Here is a 21,851-nt window from a genome sequence, read left to right on the forward strand (position 1 = left end):
GTGTGGGAACAGGACACACACACGCGACTGCTTTGAGGAGGTGAGGCTGGCAGGGGTTGTGGGGACGAGCCTCGCGGGGGCCTGACGCCAAGCTTCCCGTGCTGCCAGGTGACTCGTGTGCCCGTGGAGAGCTGTGTGCAGTATGCATCGTGCGAGCTGTGCCTGGGGTCACGGGACCCCCACTGCGGCTGGTGTGTCCTGCACAGCATGTGAGTCTCGAGGGCCCGGACACCCCTGCCTGGCAGCCTCTGACCTGGGAGAGCCCCACGTGGCCGTCCCGGGCGCCTCGGGCAGTCACGGCTCCCTTTTGAGCACCTCCGGGTCTCTCCTGGGCAGGGCGTTTGGCAGTTGCCTGACTGGCTGAGTGATGGCACGCCCAGCGCCGCCCACGAAAGACAGGGTGCGGGGTACAGGTGGTGGGCTTCCCTTAGCGCGGGTGATGACAGCCCTGCTGAGCAGGGCCCGGAGGGTCGGGGTGCCCCTCTGGCCGCCTCCCCCACACCCAGCCCCAACACCCTCTGCCCGCAGCTGCTCACGGCAGGACGCCTGTGAGCGGGCGGACGAGCCCCAGCGCTTCGCCTCCGACCTGCTGCAGTGCGTGCAGCTGACGGTGCAGCCTCGAAACGTCTCTGTCACCATGTCTCAGGTTCCGGTGAGCGTGGCTGCCCTGGTGCGGGGTCGGGGTGACCAGTGGGGGGGCGGGGGGGGGGGCGGCGAGAGCTCCTTGCTCACCGAAGCCTCCTGTGGGGCCCAGCTTGTGCTGCAGGCCTGGAACGTGCCCGACCTCTCGGCTGGCGTCAACTGCTCCTTTGAGGACTTCACCGAGTCCGAGAGCATCCTGGAGGATGGCCGCATCCACTGCCGCTCGCCCTCTGCTCGGGAGGTGGCGCCCATCACACGAGGCCAGGGTGAGTGCCACCGTGGGCGGGGATCAGAGTGGCACCTGGAGCTGTCCTGGTGAGGTCTATGAATGGGTGTTGCGTGGTCACTGTAGGCTGGCAGGGGAAGGAGCAGGTGCCTGCTCTGGGAGATGGGGCCGCAGCTGCCTGTCCATGGGCTCGGAGGCTCCCTGGGTCCCAGGGCCTGAGGGGCAGGGGTGCAGCCAGGGGCCGTGCAGGTGGTGAGGGGGGAGGGTCCCTGGCAAGGTCTGTCCCTGTTCCAGGCTGGCCCTGGGAGAGGGTCCTGGGGCCAGCGGCCCTGGGTGGCCCCAATGACTCAGGCCCGTGCTGCTTCTGCAGGAGACCAGCGGGTGGTCAAGCTTTACCTGAAGTCTAAGGAGACAGGCAAGAAGTTTGCGTCCGTGGACTTCGTCTTCTACAACTGCAGCGTCCACCAGTCGTGAGTGTCCTGGCACTTCTGCACTGACCACCCCGGCAGGGCAGGGCAGGGCATGACTCTGTGTGGCCCAGTGGTCAGGGCGGGAGGAGAGGCCCTCGTAAGAGCCTCTCACCTGGCAGGGGGGCCGGCGAGGGCACGGCCTCCAGGAGGCAGATGGGGAGGAGGCTCAGGCCGGGGCTGTGAGAGCGGGGCAGGGGAGGGGAGTGAGGTGCACTGATTCAAACAAGGCAAGTCTCGCCGGCCTCTTGCAAGCTGCTGAGGTGTGAGGAGTGGGGTCGGGGGGCCCACCCAGGTGTATGGGTCAGCCACAGAGCCAGAGGCACCTGAGTTTCAGTTGTGCCTTTGTTGGCTGACCGGCAGACTGCCTGCCTCTTCGTGGGGACCCACTGAGGGCCTGGGTGTTGATATTACTAGGTTATGATCTCTCTATCCAGGGTGGGCTGGGATGTTTGGAGCAGTGGGCAGGACTCTGGAGCTGGAGGGGATTGAGGGTCTCGAGAGAAGCAGGGTGGCCGGTGGGTTGGGAGGTCCCTGGGAGAAGCTAGAGGTAGTTTTCTCCAGTGTAAGTGGGTCCATGGGGGCTGCAGAGATGACAGGGCTCCAGCCACAGGAGGTTGCGCAGGCCAGAGCTCCGCAGGGACCTGTCTAGGCCCTGGGGATGTGTGGGAGAGAACCGGACAAGCGCCTGCCAGGCGGAGCTTGCCTTCTGGTCAGGGAGACGGATGTCCGCCACGGCTCTGCTGGGCCCTGCAGCAACGGCTTCCCTCCTAAATTTAAACCTAAGTTAATTAAGATGAGATTGGAATTTAAAAGACAGTTCTGTACGTGCACCAGCACATTTTCCCAGTGCTTGTTGTCACGTGTGACTTGGTGTGGCCAGTGGTCACCTCGGTGCACAGCGCAGGCTTTCATCACGTCCGTAACCAGGAAGGTTGTGTCAGCAGACACTGGGGTGGACTGTCAGGTGTTCAGGGTCCAGAGAAAAAGCAGTGCAAAGAGAGGAAAGCACGGGATGGAGGAGCAGTCAGTGCAAAGGTCCTGAGGTGGCACTGTGAACTGCTGAAGAAGTAGCAGGCAGGTGATGCGGCCCCATGCAGCCCCTGGGTGGAGCCACAGGTCGCCCCGGTTTCAGCACGCCTGCCCTCTCCCCGCAGCTGCCTGTCTTGTGTCAACGGCTCCTTCCCCTGCCACTGGTGCAAATACCGCCACGTGTGCACACACAACGCTGCCGACTGCGCCTTTCTGGAGGGCCGTGTCAACGTGTCTGAGGTGAGGCCAGCCTGAGGAGCTCAGGGTTTGAGAGGCGTGGTCGAGCTGGGTGTCGCCTGCAGCTGGCAGTGGGAGAGCTCCCACGGGCGGCCGGGACACTGCACCAGAGGCCTGCGCCATTTGGGACCTTGTCCAAGGCCACCTTGACCTGAGGCCAACCAGTAGTGTTTGTTGGTGGCCTCTTGATGTACTTCGTGGTCCTCAGGGAAGGCCTCCCACCTGGGCTTCTGTGTGGGGGCGATAGACCAAAGGGATGCCCGAGGGACGAAGCAGGGAGAGGGGGACTGTCCACCCGATACGGTGAGGTGTGTGGGCAGGAGGGAAAGGCCCGGCGCCCAGAATCCGTGTAGATGAGGGAACCCATCAGACTGACTTGCAGGGTGGGTGGTTGGTTCTCGGAGTCATTTGAGGTACCGCGTAGTAATTGATAGTAATTAGGTAGTAATTATTTTGGAGCCTGGGCAGGGTGCTGACTTTATTTATGAACAGCCAGGCTACTTTTCCTGGAACCCGAGGCACTCGGAACCAGGACCGGCCGACCTGGGATCCTTTCAGAGGGTACAGAGCCGGAACTGGAGGCCAGGGCCCTTGTTCACAGTGGACACCGTGCCCGTGGTTGGACGGGGCAGGAGGGTGTGGGGTGTGGGGGCAGAAGAGGTGCAGCGTGCCTCAGGCCACTCCTCACAGAGCCTCCCCCGACCAGCCTCCACCATCACTCCCCAGGCCCCTGTCCCCTCCCTGCTGTGACATTGCCCATCATGGGACAAGGTGGCAGTCAGGGGCAGGCCAGGAACAGGCAGGGACCTCGGGCATTTGGCGGGAGCAGTATCTGGGTGAGCGGCTGGTGTGAGAGCCAGGGTGTGGGGATGGGCAGTGGGCTTCCCTCGGAGTGTGGCCCACATGAGGAGCTGGGCACAGGTGTCCTGAGGGCAGGCAGGGGCTGTGGGGCAGCAGGAAGCTGGTTAGTGACCCCAGGGTCTAGGGACCTCAGGGAGGGCTGTCGTGGGCCTGGGTGGAACAGCACGTGCAGACCCTCCTGAGGAGGGTTCAGGACTGAGCTGAGGGTGGTCATGGGGTCCAGGGAGGTTGCCGTGGGAAGGGACTCATCCTAATGATACACCGTCTTCAGCCGTAGTCCCGGGTTTTATGGGGACTTTTCTAAGGAGAATGACACAGGCCCAAACTTGACCAGTCCTGTTGCTTGGAAGGAGCAGGCTCCTCCCCCTCAGGTTCCCCTCTTCCTCTCTCTGCTTCTGGTTTGGATCTGCTGGGAGGTGGCCCCTCAGGAACATGGTGCCAGGGAACAGCCTCAGTCAGACTCCAGCCTGATGTGGGCACAGAGCCTACAGCCCGGGACAGACCAGGGCCTCCTGGGCAGCAGAGATAGTGTTGGGGGGTGACGGGAGCCAAGTCCTGGTGGCCAGAAGGAGCCAGGGCTGCTGGGGGTCCAGGAGGGGCAGCCGGGGGCTGGAGAGGCTGCAGGAGGGTCCCTGGGCCTGGGGGCTGGCCTGGGCACCCCGTCAAATGGCCAGGGAAGTGCTGGTGTAAGTATGGGCGCCTGAATGCGTGGACGGTAGCTCTGCGTACATGTCCTCATCACCTGCCTCTCCCCAGGGTGGAGGAGGGGAGGGAGGGCATCCCTGCAGACCCGGCAGTTAGTGGCCATCCTGCCGGTCTGTCCCTGCCAGAGTCCGGGCCCCTCATCAGGCCCCCAGAACCTCTGCAGAGCCAGTCCTGGGCCTGGGCCTGTGCCTGCCGTGGGAGCTGTTGCAGGGCTTGGGGATTATGGCCTGTTTTCAGCATCTCTATTTAAAGCCCAGCTCAGCATAGCTCCCGCGGGGCCTTCCCTTCCCGCGGCTCCTGCCGGCAGTGCTGCAAGGAAGCTGGGCCATTGCATCAGTTTGTTGCCCAAATGCTGGCCCTGGGGGCCCCGGGCTGTTTTTCTGCCCAGCTCTGGCTATTTTTACATGCTCCCTGGGCCCCCAGCTGTGAGCTCAAGCCCCAACGCCCCATGCTCAGCTGCTTCTGCCTCAAGGGCCTTTTCAGCTGTGGGCCAGATGGGGCTCCCTCGGTGCTGAACAGTGGGGTCCTAGCGTGCTGGGCAGGGCACTTGGGCCCGCAGGTGAGAGGGCCTATAGTATGTGGCCATAGTCTGGCGGGTGCAGAACTCAGGCCCCCTGCCTCCAGCCCTGCTGGCAGTTCCTGAGGTTTCAGTCCGCCAGTGTGTAAAATGGGCCCAGGGGTGCCTGCCCGCAGGCTCTGTGCACAGACGGGGGTCTGGGCCGTAGTAGGGGGCACCGCGCTCACAACCAGCCTTTCAGTCGAAGCCTTGTCGTCCCCAGGACTGCCCGCAGATCCTGCCCTCCACCCAGATCTACGTGCCGGTGGGCGTGGTGAAGCCCATCACCCTGGCCGCGCGCAACCTTCCGCAGCCGCAGTCGGGCCAGCGTGGGTACGAGTGCCTCTTCCACATCCCGGGGAGCCCGGCCCGCGTCACTGCCCTGCGCTTCAACAGCTCCAGCCTGCAGTGCCAGAACTCCTCGGTGAGGCAGGGTGGCTCCTGGAGCCCCATGTGCCGGACTGCGCCCATCACCCTCACGGCCTCAGGATCCAGTTTCTGCCCTTAGCGCGAAGGCGGTGCATAGTCAAGGGTGGCCGGGATGGCTCAGAAGGCACTCCAGGCTCAGCAGGCCGGGGCCACGGCCTCGGGTGCCCCCCGGGTGCGTGGGTGAGAGGGCCGCAGATGGAGATGTGCCGAGAGCCACCCGGACGACTGGCAGGTGCCCGTCTCAGATGTGGGAGAGGATACTTAGAAACAGGGTGGGAAGTGCACGTGTGGCTTTGCGTAGGGCCTCCTGACGTGGGTGAGGAGGCCAGATTGGTGTGTGGGAACGCCCTCGTGCCACCTTCACCCGTGCTCCCAGGAGGGCCACCGTCAGGGCGACAGTGACCGAGCGCTCAGCTCCTTTTGTGTGTCCTGTGGCCAGCCCCAGAAAGCATTCACAGTGGCTGGCGCATCAGCTGGTGGTGTTGCCTCCGGGCCAGGAAGCAGCCGCGTTTGGAGTCCAGAACCTGATAGGGTCACGGTTCTAAAGCCTTTAGTCAAGTCCAGGGAGTTTAGTGATGGTGATCTCTGCAGAGCCAAGTCCTTCCCTGGCAGATGGGGTGGGGGGGGGGGGGTGGTGGTGGTGTTGCATGGTGGTCCGAAGGCCACTTGAGCTCTCCTCTGGCTGGCTCTGTGACTGCTGGCAGGCCTCAGTTTCCCTGTCTGTTCAGGAAGGGTGTCATTGGAGAGAATCCCAGGGGAGAGGCCTACGGTCAGAGGTGTGGCCTCCTGCTAATGGTGGTGACTCCTTGACCAGCACGTCGTGTGTCCAGCGGGGTGGGCAGGGGGTCCCAGCAGCCTCCTGGGGGCAGGTCGCCACTTGGCCAGGCCCTGCGCCCTGCAGCTGGCCCAAGAGGTCCCTGCACCTTCCTGCCCTATGCTTCCCATCCTCTCTCCTCACTCTGTCACGCCTTACACCTGCATCTCTCCAGGTCCTGTGGCCTGGCTGCTTCAACCCTCCCCTTGCTCTCCGGCCGTCTGTTGGTGCCTCCCCTGCCCCATTTCTCTGCCGTCCCTGAGCCTCTGTCCCCTCCATCCTGCCCTCCCCCAACCCCCCCGGCCCACATTTGTCTTTCCGGTGACTGTGTTGAAAGGGAAAAGGGAGTACCAGGGAATTTGATAGGATCCAATTAAATTCCTGCAGATAAAATAATGATGAATTGCTCTGGGATGGAGTGGAGGTCCTCAGCTGCAGAAAGTGGGACACAGCTGGGAGCGCCGGGCCTGGGCTCCCGGGGGAGGGGTATTGTCCCTGAGCCCAGCCCATCCAGGGATGGGGTGGGGGGCAGAGACTCACCTGCTGGTGCTTCCTGCTGGCCTGTGCCCAGAGCTCAGGGCACACATCTTACACCTCAGGCCTGGTGTAGGGATTACTGAGTCCACTCAGCAGACAAAGAAACAGAGGTTCGTAGAGAACCCGTGACGCATAGCCAAGGGGGCCAGTTGGGGAGTTCTGATTTCCTGGTGGGGCAGACTGCAGGGGGAAGTGGGTGGTCAGTCTGGAGTGTGTGCCTCATGTGGCTGCTGGGGACAGGGCCTTGGCTGGAGAGTGGGGATTCTGGCCACCAAGAAGAAAACTCCCTGTGTGTGTGTGTGCACGCGCGTGCACATTTGGGCTGTGGTGGAGGGAGAGCTGCGTGTGACAGCTTAGCTCTCTAGGCTGGCTAGTGGGTGGGTGGCTCTCTGGGATTTCTGGGTCCAGATTGGAAATGCCATTCTGGACAGGCAGAGCCCCTAGGCTCTGCCCTGCCAAGCCTGCTCCCAGGGGCCAGTCCCAGAGGTAGCCAGGAGGGGCATGCAGTCCCTGAGTCACTGCCGTGGGCAGTGGCCCGCGACCTCAGAGTCTAGGCGGTGCACGTGGCCTGACCGCCTGCCCTCTGCCCGCAGTATTCCTACGAGGGCAATGATGTCAGCGACCTGCCCGTGAACCTGTCGGTGGTGTGGAACGGTGACTTCGTCATCGACAACCCTCAGAACATCCAGGGTGAGCTGGGCGGGCTGTCTCGGAGGGTGGGGCTGAGGGTGGGCCGAGCTGACCGTGCCCCTCCCCACAGCCCACCTCTACAAGTGCCCGGCCCTGCGAGAGAGCTGCGGCCTCTGCCTCAAGGCCGACCCGCGCTTTGAGTGCGGTTGGTGCGTGGCCGAACGCCGGTGCTCTCTGCGCCCCCACTGCCCCGCCGATGCACCTGCCGCCTGGATGCATGCCCGCCATGGCAGCAGCCGCTGCGCTGACCCCAAGATCCTTAAGGTAGGCAGGCCTGCCAGCCCTGGGCAGAGACACGGACCCCCCCACCCCCGGCTGCCTCCCGCGCAGGGCCCTTCCTGGCCCATGGTGGTCCACACCCGTGTCCCAGCCTCGGCCTCTCCGCAGCTGTTCCCTGAGACGGGCCCGCGGCAAGGAGGCACACGGCTCACCATCACGGGTGAGAACCTGGGCCTGCGCTTTGAGGACGTGCGGCTGGGCGTGCGCGTGGGCAAGGTGCTGTGCAGCCCCGTGGAGAGCGAGTACATCAGTGCTGAGCAGTGAGTGCAGCCTGGCGGGCCCAGCGGGCAGGTGGGCAGGGCGTCCCGACACCCGGGCTGGACCCCACAGCCCGCTAAGGTCACCTGGTGCCCCCCAGGATCGTCTGCGAGATCGGGGACGCCAGCACAGTGCGATCTCACGACGCCCTAGTGGAGGTGTGCGTGCGAGACTGCTCTCCTCACTACCGGGCCTTGTCACCCAAGCGCTTCACCTTCGTGGTAAGCCCTTCCCGGCCCAGACCCCTGGCTCCCCCAGGAGCTGTGCAGGGGCTGGATTGAGCTCCCGGTCCTCCGTGGGCCCCCTCATCCAGCAACACCTTTGTTCTGGTCTCCCCTCAGCCTCCTGGTCTCTAGGGCCTAACTGCAGGTCCCCACTGCATACTTCGGGCCCTGACTGTGGGCCGTGCCTGGGAGCCCGTGAACACAGGGCCTGGGGCATGGCTGGGGGTGCAAGCAGGCCTCTGGCCCCAGGGCAGGCCTTCCTTGCACCTCATGCAAGTCCCTTCTTCCCCCTAGACTCCAACCTTCTATCGAGTGAGCCCTGCCCGAGGGCCTCTTTCCGGGGGCACCTGGATTGGCATCGAGGGCAGCCACCTGAACGCAGGCAGTGACGTGGCTGTGTCTGTTGGCGGCCGGCCCTGCTCCTTCTCCTGGTATGGGGTGCAGATGGGGGGTAGGGGGCCGGGGCAAGGCCTACCTTCCCTGGGTAGTGGTTGGTTCAGATGGCTGCATGCCCCCTCTTGTTGCCCGGGAAACGACGGGGGGGGGGGGTGGGAGAGCCTGGTTGGGGTGATCACCATGGAAACCAGAGGCGGAGAGTGTTACCATGGAGACAGGCTACCTCTAGAGTGGGAAGGGCAGGGTGGGCAGTGTTGGGGGAGTGGGCGGGCCTGGACCCAAGGGAGGGGGGCACAACTGCCCTGTTCTGGGGTGAGGGGGATCCCTTGGGAATACAAGTATTTAACAAAATTTTCTTAAGAGAGAAAAACGAAATCTTGACAAAAGCCCCGAGGCTTGAAGTGGATAATTTTAGATTAGGGATGATAATGGAACGGCCCTTTAAATATTTTCCTGCGGTAATTATCCGCTATCAGACTAATTATCGGTGTTTGCAGCCTTGCCGCAGGAGCGGGCCTGGCGGCTTGCGGAGCCTCCTGGCTGTGCTGAAGGAGCCGAGGGGACAGGGACCCAGGTGCAGGCGGTGACCAGCTGGCTGCTTGGCGGGGGTGACCGAGCGCCCCCACCACCCTGGCCGGTTCATTCTGCCTCCTCATGGCCCAGGCTTGGGGTGGCTCCGTTTTCAGATCAGGAGACAGCATGGAGGTGGGGCAGGGTGTGGGCATCCCTTCACGAGAGTTGGTGCTGAGCATGGCCCTCTGGGAGACATGCCCCCGGCCCTGAAGAAGGGCTGATGGGAAAGTGGCTGTAACAGTCATCAGCGACCAGGAGCAGGGCCTCGGGTGGCTCTGTGTCCCAGGCGGGCAGGCGAGGCCCGGGGAGGTCCAGTGACTTGCCCACACACCTATCTGTGATGGAGCCTAGACGCTTAGCCCACCTTAGAGGCAAGCTCCAGCACCTCCCTGCGCCCTCACTGTCCCCTGGCCCCTCTAGGAGGAACTCCAGAGAGATCCGGTGTCTGACGCCCCCTGGGCAGAGCCCCGGCAGTGCGCCCATCGTCATCAACATCAACCGTGCTCAGCTCACCAACCCTGAGGTGAAGTACAATTATACGGAGGACCCCACCATCCTGAAGATCGACCCTGAGTGGAGCATCAACAGGTGGGCCCCCCCAGCCCGCCCCGAGCCCCAGCAGCTCCATCGGTCCTGTGTGGTGCCATTGAGGGTGGAGCTCCTGTACCCACCTCTCTCTCTTGCTTCTCAGCCTGGGCAGGGGTGGCTGCACCTGCTCTGTGCTGCCCGAGTCTGTCTCTGGGGGTGGGTGCGGAATAAAGGAAAAGTGAGCGAAGATGGAGACCACTGCTGTGCCTTGGATGTGACAACTTGGTGTCCGTGTTAATCGAGGAAACAAACTCCTCTCTAAGCTCTGTGATGCTGCACTCTTCACGGTGCCCAGAGCCGCCCTCTCAGGACAGGGGACCCTGTCTGCTTTGAGATGTGGTGGCCGATATTGGAGGTCCAGCGCACAGGGGTTTTAACCTGTGAGCTGTCTTCGGGGGGCAGACTGGAGTGTCTGGCCCGACCCACGTGCGCTGGACCTTGGCAGAAGTCCATCTTCCCCCTGTGACCCCCTACTCCGTCTTCTAGCGGAGGGACCCTCCTAACCATCACAGGCACCAACCTGGCCACTGTCCGTGAACCCCGCATCCGCGCCAAGTATGGAGGCGTTGAGAGGGAGAACGTGAGTCCTTGAGGGATCCCTCGTAGCTCGTGCCACTGTGGGGGGGTGCGTGGACCCCAGGGAAGGAAGCGGCCCTACCCAGCCGGGTAGAGCCTACCCTACCTACCCAGGAGAGGCCGCAGCCCCTCGGCCCTGCTTGGGCGGGGGGGGGGGGGGGGGTCTGACTCTGCGGGGAGCGGCCAGCCCAGCCTTCGTGCCTGTGTCCCCAGAGCTGCCTGGTATACAACGACACCACCATGGTGTGCCGTGCCCCGTCAGTGGACAACCCTACGCGTAGCCCGCCAGAGCTGGGGGAGCGGCCAGATGAGCTGGGCTTCATCATGGATGACGTGCGTGCCCTGCTGGTGCTCAACTCCTCCTCCTTCCTCTACTACCCGGACCCTGTGCTGGAGCCACTCAGCCCCACGGGCCTCCTGGAACTGAAGCCCAGCTCCCCACTCATCCTCAAGGTGGGCCGGAGTCAGCGGGTGGTGGCACTGGGTGGCGGGGCTTGCGGGGCAGTGGGGCTCTCTGGCTCATGCCCACGCCCACAGGGCCGGAACCTCCTGCCACCTGCGCCCGGCAACTCGCGGCTCAACTACACGGTGCTCATCGGCTCCACACCCTGCGCCCTCACCGTGTCAGAGACCCAGCTGCTCTGCGAGTCCCCCAACCTCACGGGGCAGCACAAGGTCACGGTGCGTCCACGGCCCGCCCATCATGCGTGATCCAGCCCCAGCTCTGGTCTCTTGGGCACCTGCCTTTGACCCCCTGACCCTGCCTCCCCAGGGCAACGCCAACTTTGTGGCTGAGCCCCAGACTCACCTGTGGCCCAGATGGAGCCCAACTCAGCCCTTGCCCAGCCCTGGTGCCCCTGGGTGGGCGCAGCACCTGCCCGGACTCCCCACGTTCCCGCCACTCAGCGAGCGTGGTACCAGGGGCCCTCCAGAGCTCCGTGTGGGTGAGGGGCTTCCTGAGCAGCCTGCACCCCCACCCACAGGTCCGGGCTGGTGGCTTCGAATTCTCTCCAGGGATGCTGCAGGTGTACTCGGACAGCCTGCTGACCCTGCCTGCCATCGTTGGCATTGGCGGGGGTGGAGGCCTCCTGCTGCTGGTCATCGTAGCCGTGCTCATCGCCTACAAGCGCAAGTCTCGGGACGCCGACCGCACCCTCAAGCGGCTGCAGCTACAGATGGACAACCTGGAGTCCCGCGTGGCTCTGGAGTGCAAGGAAGGTGCGTGGCCGGGAGGGGGGGAGGGGCCTTGCTGCAGCTGCTGCCACCTGCAAGCCAGGCCCCGTCCTCTGCACTGACTCTGCTTGGTTTTCAACGTTGCCGACACCTTTGTTGTGCCATGCTCGGTCTCAGGCAGGTGGGCGAGGGCCTGACGGGCTCTGGGGTGAGTACAGCCTCCGTGAGTGCTGCTTGAGACGCAGACTCTGGAGCCAGAGCACCTGCATTTATGACCCTTCTTGGTGGCAGGACCTTGAACAGGCATCCAGCCTTCTTGTGTCTCAGATTACTCATCAGCAGGATGGGCGTGGTGACCGTCTGTGGGGCCAGGCACGGCACCAAGGAGGGGCCCTGTCTTTAGGCCCTCAGCACATGCAGACCTTGGTTGGCACTGATCTTTGTCCTCGAGGGGCTGTCTCGGGAATTCTCGGGAATTGGGCCACAGCCCAGCCTCTTAAGGAGGGGCATGTGTCCCTTATGACCCTGCTGTGTGAGCGGTGGAAGTCAGCTCAGAGAGGCTCCGGCAGGGAGACATTGTGTAGGCTCTCGTGCAGGGAAGGTCCGGAGTGCGGCTGACTTCCAGCACGGGTTCCTGTGTCTTCAGGCGTCTCTCCCTGTGGGGACGGGGCTGGCACCACGGGCAAGCTCAGCTTCCCCACTGGGCCCAGCTCTGCCCGATCCCTGACGCCACTCCTGGTCATGTGCCCCACTTCCCTGAAGCCCCCAACGGAGAGTGGGCAGACCCCAAGGGCAGGAGGGGGGTTCCCCGGAGAGTGGGATGGGTTCTGGCAGGCAGAGGCTGCAGGCGTCCGAGAAGTGTGAGCTGTGGGCTCAGGGGTCTGCGGGAAAGGCCAGGGTGGCGGCCCCCAAGCTGGAACGGGGGGATGGCGCCCCATCTCTGTCCTGTGGGTCCCAGAGAGGCCAGTGTGCCCAGTCACAGACTCATCCCTGGCACAGCAGACACTGCCACACCTGCTCGTGTGTCAAGCGTGCTGCTGCTACAGGGTGGACGCATGGGTGTTGAGTGCCAGCAGCAGAGAGGTGGGCGCTCAGGCCAGGGCCTGCGCGGAGCCCTCCCTGGTGGCCCAGGATGGAGACCCTGGGCTGCGCAGCAGCCGCTTGAGGGGGTGGGTTCAGCTGCTGTGTGTGCCCGGGGCTCTAGGCAGCAGGCAGCAGCCTTGGCCGGTGATGGCCGTCCCTGAACCTGGTCGGCTTCTCTGGCTGGTGTGAGGTGGTGACACCAGGGCCCCGGACCAGCCTGGGATGGCCCCCCATCTCCTCGTGGCCCCTGGCCTGCCGCCTCCTCAGGGAAGTTGGGGCTGTTACGAGAGGTGGATACAGCTGCACTAACAGCGATCGACAGGTGAGGGATCCAACTTTTTGCAGATGGCCAGCCCGTAGCTCTGGGAGGCAGGTGGTGGGAGTGCACCTGTTCGGGGCATGAGGAAAGGGAGCCGAGTGGTAGACAGAGTGTGAGGCCCGGTGGGTGACTGCTGTATGGGACCCTCAGGCCTGCTGCAGGCCTGGTATTGGGCTGTTCATAACTCCACCCAGCCCAGAGTGTCGCGTTTGCCCGGGACCTCTGCTTGGCTGAGAACCAGTCCCATGGGACCCAGGCAGGTGTGTGGGGCTTGGGTGGGAGACAGGTGGCCCGGGCGGGGGCCAGGATTAGGAACTCTGCAGGTGGGGTTCTCTTGGGGGTGAGGCAACCATGTGCTGAGGCCAGCGTGCAGGGGGCCTTTATCTGCCGGCACCATGTGGGTGCAGCCGCCGGCAAGCACTCCAGGGCCAGCGGTCCCCGGCAGATGAAGGTCCCTGCTCTGAATTAAACCTGCCAGCCATCCCCCAGAGCCCGTCTAGCGTTCCTCTGGCTCCGGATCAGATAGTGCCTCCCTCGGGCTGTTGCAGAGCAGACACCTCACAGCTCTGGAATGTTCTGTTGAGGCCTGCCCCTGCCCTGCCTGCCTTTGTTTCTGAAAGAAGCAGAGTTGCCTGGAGCAGGTCGGGTAGTGTAGAGGGCCCGGCGGTCAGCGTTCATGCATGTGGTGGCGTGGAGGGCTCGGGGCCTAGGGAGAGCCTCCTGCCTCTCGTACCTGGCCCCATCCCTTCTCTTACCAGAAGCTGAGACAGAAGAGCCACGGGGTGATGTGCCCCCCAGGGTGGTGGGGAGAGCCGCCACCCACAGTCTCCTGGCCCCCAAGCGCCCGCGTTAGATACGAGGAGCCCCTCCCACCTCGGCCCCAGGCTGAGTACCTTCTCTGCTGTTGTCTTGGTTAATCCTGTGACACGTCAGAGGGACAGAGAGTTTTTATCTGTGTGTTTGGACTGGGAAAACTGAGGAGTTTCCGGACGGTCACCCAGCCAGCAAGTAGCAGAGCCAGAGTATGAGCCTGGCCCTGCGGGTGGGAGCGCTGGGGCTCTTGGGCACCTGCTCTGACACCTCGTCTGGCTGTAGCCTTTGCAGAGCTGCAGACGGACATCCACGAGCTGACCAACGACCTGGATGGTGCCGGCATCCCGTTCCTCGACTACCGGACATATGCCATGCGGGTGCTCTTCCCCGGGATTGAGGACCACCCAGTGCTCAAGGAGATGGAGGTGGGCTGTCGTCTGGGGCTCGCTGGCACCTCTGCCCGCTCCTGGAGCTCCTGGGTCCTGGTGGGTGGCCTGGGAACCCTGGGGGGTGGCTCACACCTGTCGGGTGGGGGCACTGGGAGGCAAGACCCTTGGCTTCCTTTAGTGCTTCGGCAGTGGCAGGGGGATGTGCCTGGCGGGCGCCTGGGGTCAGGGCCAGGCTTCATCCCAGCCGGCCACCTTGGCTGGGGCCTGGGCTCACTGGGGCCTGCCTCTATTTTACGAAGTCCTTTAGCACACTGGGTACCACCTGTAGCTCACCCATCCCGTCTCCTGGCTGGTTGTGGATGCCGAGCTTCTCTGGGCAGGGGGCTGCTGCCGTGCATGCTGGGAGGTGTGGGTGCCCAGCTAGAGTCTGCATGGGCGTTTGGGGTGAGTGTGTGGCGCTCAGAGAGCCGGGCTCTGCTCTGTAGGTGTTGGCAGTGCTCAGACTCTTGGCATGAGCTTACTGAGGGCAAGAGGGCTGGCCCCAAAGTCCTCTCGGGGCCCCCAGCGGCAGGCCAGGAGCCCAGGCCCCAGCTAGGAACAGGCAGGGGGCTCGGTAAGTTGGCCTGGTCATGCTGTCCGGCTGAGGGGGTCCCATCTGCACACTTTGTATGTTGGTGAACCCACTCCCGATCGTAGCTCTGTCGGCTGGGCATTCCCTCCTCTGCTGTGCCCGAACGGGCCTTCCTGTCAGTCTGGCTCCGGCCCGGGGCTGCCGTGGGCTGCTCATCACCTCCTCGCCTCCTCATCCCTGCAATTGCTGCCACGTCAAGGGTTCCACGTGCTCTACCGGGTCTGTTTCCCAATGTTGCCATCCACCGTGTTGGTCTTGCTGCCCTCGTAGACTGTGCATTCTATTTGGGTCTTGTCACTTGTCTGCCTGGGCTGGGAGCACGTGTCCCTGGCAGCCTCTGGTATAGCCTTGTGGGGAATCTCCTATACTGACAAGCCTTGGTGTAGATAAGAGAGAGTAGGGACCCTGGAGCCAGCCATGCCTATGTTCCATCCTTTTCCCCCCGCACTTCCATGCTGTGTGGCCCTGAACAAGCCTCTTTCTCTTCTGGATTTCGTTGTCTTCCTCTGTGAAGGGGGGAAGGTGGTTTCTGCCTTGGCGGTTGTGGGTGCAGAGTGAGACCACGGCCATACTTTGCTGGCGCCCAGCAGATGGGTGGTTGAGTCCAGCTTTCTCTTAGCTACAAGAGCTAGGGCTGCAGGAGGTGGCCGTCCCAGAGTGTGGCTGCAAAGAGGGTGGCCCTGGTTCTCCACCTCCCACTGACAGTGGTGTGCCCTGGTCTGTGCCCGTGGTGGGCGACTCAGCTGCCGGGCCATATCCATTCTGCCGAGGACAGTTGAGGCCCAGGGACCTGTCAGGGCAACGTGTCCCCCGCCTTCAAGGCCTGCTCTCTGGCTCTGCCCTCAGCCCCTCAGCCAGAAGGTCTGCATCCAGGCCGGGTGTCCCTCTGGGTCTGAGTGGGCCTGTGGCCTGCCCCTCCCCCAGGTGCAGGCCAACGTGGAAAAGTCGCTGACGCTGTTCGGGCAGCTGCTCACCAAGAAGCACTTCCTGCTGACCTTCATCCGCACGCTGGAGGCCCAGCGCAGCTTTTCCATGCGAGACCGCGGGAACGTGGCCTCGCTCATCATGACGGCCCTGCAGGGCGAGATGGAGTATGCCACGGGTGTGCTCAAGCAGCTGCTGTCCGACCTCATCGAGAAGAACCTGGAGAGCAAGAACCACCCCAAGCTGCTGCTGCGGCGGTGAGCCCACAGGCCCGGGGGCCTAGCTGTCGCGTCAGGCACAGGGATCCTACTCCGGGGCACGCCGCACTGGCCCCCATCGGTGCCAAGGCAGAGCTGTCCCTGTTCAGAGGCCTGGCTCTGGGGGCAGGGGCTGGGGTCTCCATGGCAGTCCCCCAGCTGCCTGACGCCTGGGGTGCCTCTCGGGGCCTGACCTTCAGCTCCACGGGCGGCGGATGGGGTGGGCACAGCGGCCCTAGTTAAGCCACCCCTGTCCATGTTGTGCCCCCAGGACTGAATCAGTGGCGGAGAAGATGCTGACCAACTGGTTTACCTTCCTTTTATACAAATTCCTGAAGGTAGGTGGGTGCCAGGGAGGAGAGGATGTCTGAGGCAGGGTGCCAGGCAGGTGAATGGGTTCAAGGGAAAAGGGAGAGAGCGGGACAGGCAGGTGGGGAGGGTGGGGGTCTCAGTCCAGCGTGGCTCATCATGTCTCAGCACGAACTCTCCAAGGACATGTGTCCGTTGGCCTCTTTCCTCCTCCTGGAGGCTGTCCACACCTCGCCCAGCCCCGAAGCCTCTGTGGTGATCTGTTTGGGGGCCCACGGCTGGCATCTGGCTGAGCTGGAGTTTGGATACAAGCCCAGGTCTCTGTAGCTGAGCCCATGGCCCAGAGCCAAGGATGGAGAGGACACCTGGGCAGCACCTGGTGCTGGCCAGCCTGGCGAGGCTCCTGGGGGCTCCCGTTGGCCCCTGTCGTGGGGAGAGGGTGGCTGTCTGGGCTTCCTCTGTGGTTGCCTAGACAGGCCGCTGCAGCTGGGGAGAGCCCCCCCACCCTCGGGAGACGAGCCCTGAAGGCCTGTGGCCAGCCTCAGAGTGGGGCAGAGGCTACATACAGGCCCTGGTGGATTTTGTTCCGAGTGTAAGTAGTTGGACTGGTCCCCTGTGCTTTAGAAACAAGATGATTTGGACCCAAGCGTCTGGTTTCCCTTAAAATCTGAAGGCTTGGCAGACGGGCCCACAGTCTTGAGAGGTGGGGGTTGGTGGGGCCCTGGTGCAGCCCGGTGTGCATGGTTTGTGTGTGCCCCGCCTGGTGTCTGGTTGATGCTCTGCAGGTGGCCGAGGTCATGGGCAGCCCAGTGGCTGCTGGGTGGCAGGGGTCGTGCTGGCACAGGCGGCCTGGGGCTGAATTTTGCCCAGAGCAAATTCTTGGTCCTGACTGGGGAGAGAGGTGTGGATTGGAAATGGGAACAGGTGCAAGAGGGGCAGGGGGTCAAGGGGACGAGGGATTTGAGCAAAGTCCTGAAGGAAGGGAAGGAGTTAGCCGGACAGAGGGAGCAAGGGCCCTGAGATGGGTGCCAGGTCCAGCAAGAGTGGTCTGGGGGAGCCTGGCTGAGGCTTGTGCAGTGGGGGCCACAGCAGGAGGTGACAACAGCAGTCTCAAAGTGACCTTATCGTAGCCGGTGATGGAGTTGTGCATTTCCCGTAAAAACGCAGTTCTGTGCAGACCACATCTGGTATACTTCCGTGCTCGTTAGGCTGTGTTCTAGAAGCCAAGAGAAGCAAGGGTTAGAGAGTGCAGACAGCTGGTGTTGAGGCCTGTCTCAGTGCCTCCCTGTCTGACCCCAGTTCTGCACACCCAGAGAAAGGGGTCTCATTTTGACATACGGTTTGAGAACCTAGGTTGGGTGTGTGTTGTGTGTGGTTCCAGCGGCGGGTCAGGCCCCACAGGACACTACAGGCAGACGGACCGGGCGGGGGGCGGGGTGCAGTCTGCGGGTGGTGCTTTGGGCTCGCAGGCTGGTGCTGCTTTGTGCAGGGGTGGGGATAAGGGTGTAGTGAACAGAGGGAGAGGGAGGCCGGATCTACTTGGAGTGCTCCCCCTTCTGATTCACTGTGCACGTGAGGGAGCGTGCTGAGCACGAGGAGATGGCCCAGGGCCACAAGGGGGGAGGTGGCCACGCTGGGGCTACCCGCCCATACCCGTGGCAAGGAGGGGCACCCGAGACTGGCCCCGGGCTGCTTCTGTCCACAGTGAAGGCCTGAGGGAGGAATTTCTGGTTGTAGGAACGGGCAGGTGCAGAAGGTGGGGACACACTTGGTTGGAGGAGTAGGAGGTGGCCTTGGTGGCTGCGGTGTGGGGAGCTCGAGGGCACGTGGTCAGAGGCAGGGGCAAAGCAGACTTCTGCCCAGTGCCGATGGACCACCTCGGGTTGTCTTGGCCGTGGACTCCAGGTCCCGCGGGGCCGGTGAGTTGCTGCTCTGGGTCAGTAAGTCTGCACCTGTGACCTCATTGGCCTTGTGTCCTCAAGTAGTGGAAGGAGGGGCAGTGGGCCCCCGACATCTGACAGATCACCGTCAGACATAGCATTGTGTGGCATAGGGTCCACCAGGCCTCGGGCCGTGGGGGTGGGACTGGGAGCCTGGGCTCCATCCTGGGTGTGGTGCTGGCTGCCACGGTCTGGCTCTGGTGAGTGGGGCTGGGGGCTGGCGTGTCGGTCCCACTGAGGCCTGATGTGGGGGGAGGCTTCAGGGTGGAGTTGACTGGCCTCCATCTTCTTTTGGCGGAAAGGTGGCTTGGCCACATGGTATTCTTCTCCGTGTGCTCCTGACCCTCGTGGCTGAGGCCCCATTAGAATTTTCGCTTTGAAGTTCTCAGGGGCAGCTGGGCTGTTGCTTAAGTTATTTATTCTCTTGCACAGTCTTCACTGGGCTCTGGAGCCAGGGTTCCCCTTGCCTCCCAGAAAGAATTTGGAAACGTTGCTCGTTTCTCCTCGTGGGACGCGTGCTCACAAACGCACCAGAAGCGGGGGGGGGGGGGGGGGGGGGGAAGGGGGGGGCCGGGGCAGGGGCGACGTGTCCTGGAAACCCCCTGACGCCCGTCCGCCTGCTACAGGAGTGCGCAGGAGAGCCCCTCTTCATGCTCTACTGCGCCATCAAGCAGCAGATGGAGAAGGGCCCCATCGACGCCATCACCGGTGAGGCCCGCTACTCCCTGAGTGAGGACAAGCTCATCCGGCAGCAGATCGACTACAAGACACTGGTGAGCGTGAGCCCAGCCGTCCCGTCCAGCCCCGGCCCCTCGGCGCACCCCCGCACGGCCTGCCCCAGGAGAGCTGGGGGTTGACGCCGCGCCCCTCCCCGCCCGCAGACCCTGAACTGTGTGAACCCCGAGAACGAGAATGCTCCCGAAGTGCCAGTGAAGGGACTGAACTGTGACACGGTGACGCAGGTTAAGGAGAAGCTGCTGGACGCCGTGTACAAGGGCGTGCCCTACTCCCAGCGGCCAAAGGCTGGGGACATGGACCTGGGTGAGCCCTGGAGGGGCCCTGATGCTGGCTGGCAGCATGTGTCAAGGCCTGAGGCAGAGGGGCAGCACCGGGGGGCGTGTCTGGGGCCACAGGTAACAATCCAGGCACTGGGTGCTGGTCTGGAGGGTGCTGGAGGCCACGGGGGGTGTTGAGGAAAGGGATGTGGTCTGGGCTGGGCTCTGGAAAGCTCCCAGCCAGGGTGGAGGGGTGGAAGCAGGAAGGACACTTCCGAGGCTGCTGCCCTATCCAGGGAGGGTTCCCATGTGCCGTAGGAGGCGGTGGGCTGTGGGAGCTGGGGCGGGGGCTGCGCCGGCTCATGAGCCAGACAGGTAGGGGCAGCTGCAGCTCTAGAAGGGTCAGAGGAAGAAGGGGAGGGCCAGGGCCAGGGAGCCCCACGGTTGCTGTGGCTGAGAGGCTAAGGGGTGGGGCGCCACGCTGGCCTTAAATGCCCGGCTGAGCTCTGGGCCTAGAGCTCTGGAAGGCGGGGCGTACCACGGGGGGAGGGGCAGCCGAAACAGGCAGAGGGCTGCCAGAGCGGGCATGGGAGGCAGCAGGGATGCAGGGTTAACTGCAGGGGTGCATGCCTCCTGTTTGGAGCCCGGATGGGAGCTGCCTGGAGGGAGGGAGGGGCCTCATCTCGCCCTTATTCTGCCGTTGGAGGCCTCTCACTCAGTGTCCTCAGGAAGCTCTGCCCCGCCAAGGCCTGGCCTTCCCACTGTGACAGGAGGGAGAGTTGGGTGGGTGGCCCCTGCCCAGGTGCCCGCCCCTCCAGCGCTCACCTTCTCCGCAGAGTGGCGCCAGGGCCGTATGGCACGCATCATCCTGCAGGACGAGGACGTTACCACCAAGATCGACAATGACTGGAAGAGGCTGAACACTCTGGCTCACTACCAGGTGATCCTCTGGCCACAGCTGGGGCCTTTCCCCTTGGGGGCCCGAGGCAACGTCCAGGCCTCTTGGGCTGTGGGTGGCAGACCTCTCGGGGACGAGGATACAGAGGCCCCACACGGCCCTGGAGGGGCACTAGTAGGGAAACTGAGGTTCAGAATGTGTTGAGGTGATTGGCCTCCAGGCACGGAGCCAGCAAGAGGGTGTCATCTGGGCCCCCGAGGGTGTGTCACACATCTCCTGGCCCTCTGCCTGCAGGTGACGGACGGGTCCTCAGTGGCGCTGGTGCCCAAGCAGACGTCCGCCTACAACATCTCCAACTCGTCTACCTTCACTAAGTCCCTCAGCAGATACGGTGAGTGACGGGGACACTGGGCAGGGCCTGCAGATCTGGGTGGGATGCCTCCCCCGTGCTCCCTGCCGCAGGCTGGGGTGGGGGGGGGGGGGCTTTGTCATGGCTTGTCACTTGAACATGGCCTTTCCCGCAAATTTGGAGTCTGACTCTCCCCAGATGGCACATCGTGGCACATCTGTCCCCCAGCAACCCAGGGTGGTGGGTCTGTTGACTGCACTTTTCAGATGAGGAAACTGAGGCTCAGACAGGGGAGCTGCCTGGCCTGAGGCCACCCAGCTAGCACCAGGGCGGGCACGGGTGCTAGACGTGGCGAGGCTCCCACTGACAGGCACGGTGTCCGCAGAGAGCATGCTGCGCACAGCCAGCAGCCCCGACAGCCTCCGCTCACGCACGCCCATGATCACACCCGACCTGGAGAGCGGCACCAAGCTGTGGCACCTCGTGAAGAATCACGACCACCTGGACCAGCGGGAGGGCGACCGAGGCAGCAAGATGGTCTCGGAGATCTACTTGACGCGGCTGCTGGCCACCAAAGTAGGCCTGCTGGCTGGGGGTGGGGACGCGGGGACAGCCGGGCCCAGGCCTCAGAAAGCCAAGCCCAGAGCAAAGCCCTCATCCTCGCCCTGGCCCGGAGGTTGCGGCCAGCCGCCCCGGCCACCTTGGCGGCCCCCCTGGAGCTCTGTGCTATGCAAGCTCTGTGCTTGCATACAGGGCACGCTGCAGAAGTTTGTGGATGACCTGTTTGAGACCATCTTCAGCACGGCGCACCGGGGCTCGGCCCTGCCACTGGCCATCAAGTACATGTTCGACTTCCTGGACGAGCAGGCCGACCAGCACCAGATCCACGACTCGGATGTGCGCCACACCTGGAAGAGCAACTGGTGCGTTCTGGGGACGGGGTTGGTGCGTCCCGGGGCAGAGGCTGCCGCGAGCAGGAGCGTGAGCTCTAGGGCGCAGCCGGGCAGGGCTGGCGGCTGCGGGGCTGTGGGAGGCTGTCCCTCAGGGGCCGGGACGTAGGAGAGAGGCCCCCTAGCGGCACTGCCTGCGAGCTGAGGCCAGCTGCTCTTCGGGTTGGCCTTCCTGACTCACCCCTCCTGGGGGTGTCTGTGGCCTCCCCCACCCAGGGTCTGGGCACATCCCCTGCTCCGACTTGCAGGACCTGCCTTAGGCAGGGGCGGTGGACATGCGCGTGTGTTTTCGTGCATGTGTATTCATGTGTGTTGGGATGTGCTTGGCTGTGTGCAGTTGTGTGAGTGTGGGCTGCTGTGTGAGAAGCAGGCGCGGCGGATGGGCCCACGCTGGCCGGCTGCGGGGCGGATATGACAGTGAGAGCAAACACCCCTGAAGCTCTCACCCCTTCCTCCCCGGGGCCAGCGGCCACCGCCCTGTTTGGATGTTGTCTTTCTGAGTCTGACCGTGTGCCCTCTGCACCATTTGCCCTGTCTTCAGAGAAGCTCCTGTGCATTTGGCCTCTGGCATCTTCCTCCCTTGTCCTCTGGTGATCTCAGCGCCCCCTGACACTTTGGCCTCTACGTGCTGCTGCTTCCCTAGCCTGGGATGCAGCCCGGTCCTTGTTGGGGCCCACCCTGGGCCTCCAGCTCCTGCCTGCCTCCCCTGTGCTCCTTGAGGGGTTCCACGG

At 63.7% G+C, this 21,851-nt stretch overlaps 1 protein-coding gene across 1 annotated transcript in view; it reads left to right on the top strand.

The window, feature by feature from the left end:
* PLXNA1 (plexin A1) overlaps positions 1–21,851 on the top strand; it is a 43,940-nt gene that overhangs the window by 15,558 nt on the left and 6,531 nt on the right. The window contains exons 4-28 of the mRNA XM_040463286.1: positions 109–209; positions 529–652; positions 755–908; positions 1,239–1,338; positions 2,493–2,607; positions 4,950–5,150; positions 7,100–7,196; positions 7,267–7,460; positions 7,584–7,735; positions 7,834–7,954; positions 8,252–8,388; positions 9,347–9,514; positions 10,001–10,094; positions 10,304–10,543; positions 10,628–10,771; positions 11,074–11,308; positions 13,761–13,903; positions 15,423–15,679; positions 15,951–16,017; positions 18,555–18,701; positions 18,810–18,969; positions 19,760–19,863; positions 20,116–20,212; positions 20,556–20,746; positions 20,924–21,093. Coding sequence (XP_040319220.1) covers positions 109–209; positions 529–652; positions 755–908; positions 1,239–1,338; positions 2,493–2,607; positions 4,950–5,150; positions 7,100–7,196; positions 7,267–7,460; positions 7,584–7,735; positions 7,834–7,954; positions 8,252–8,388; positions 9,347–9,514; positions 10,001–10,094; positions 10,304–10,543; positions 10,628–10,771; positions 11,074–11,308; positions 13,761–13,903; positions 15,423–15,679; positions 15,951–16,017; positions 18,555–18,701; positions 18,810–18,969; positions 19,760–19,863; positions 20,116–20,212; positions 20,556–20,746; positions 20,924–21,093 — 3,713 coding nt within the window. The remainder of the gene's footprint in view (positions 1–108; positions 210–528; positions 653–754; positions 909–1,238; positions 1,339–2,492; positions 2,608–4,949; positions 5,151–7,099; positions 7,197–7,266; positions 7,461–7,583; positions 7,736–7,833; positions 7,955–8,251; positions 8,389–9,346; positions 9,515–10,000; positions 10,095–10,303; positions 10,544–10,627; positions 10,772–11,073; positions 11,309–13,760; positions 13,904–15,422; positions 15,680–15,950; positions 16,018–18,554; positions 18,702–18,809; positions 18,970–19,759; positions 19,864–20,115; positions 20,213–20,555; positions 20,747–20,923; positions 21,094–21,851) is intronic.

This window comes from Herpailurus yagouaroundi, unplaced genomic scaffold (genome assembly GCF_014898765.1).
Source record: "Herpailurus yagouaroundi ecotype Mexico unplaced genomic scaffold, PumYag 387, whole genome shotgun sequence".
NCBI classification, from domain to species: Eukaryota; Metazoa; Chordata; class Mammalia; order Carnivora; family Felidae; genus Herpailurus; species Herpailurus yagouaroundi.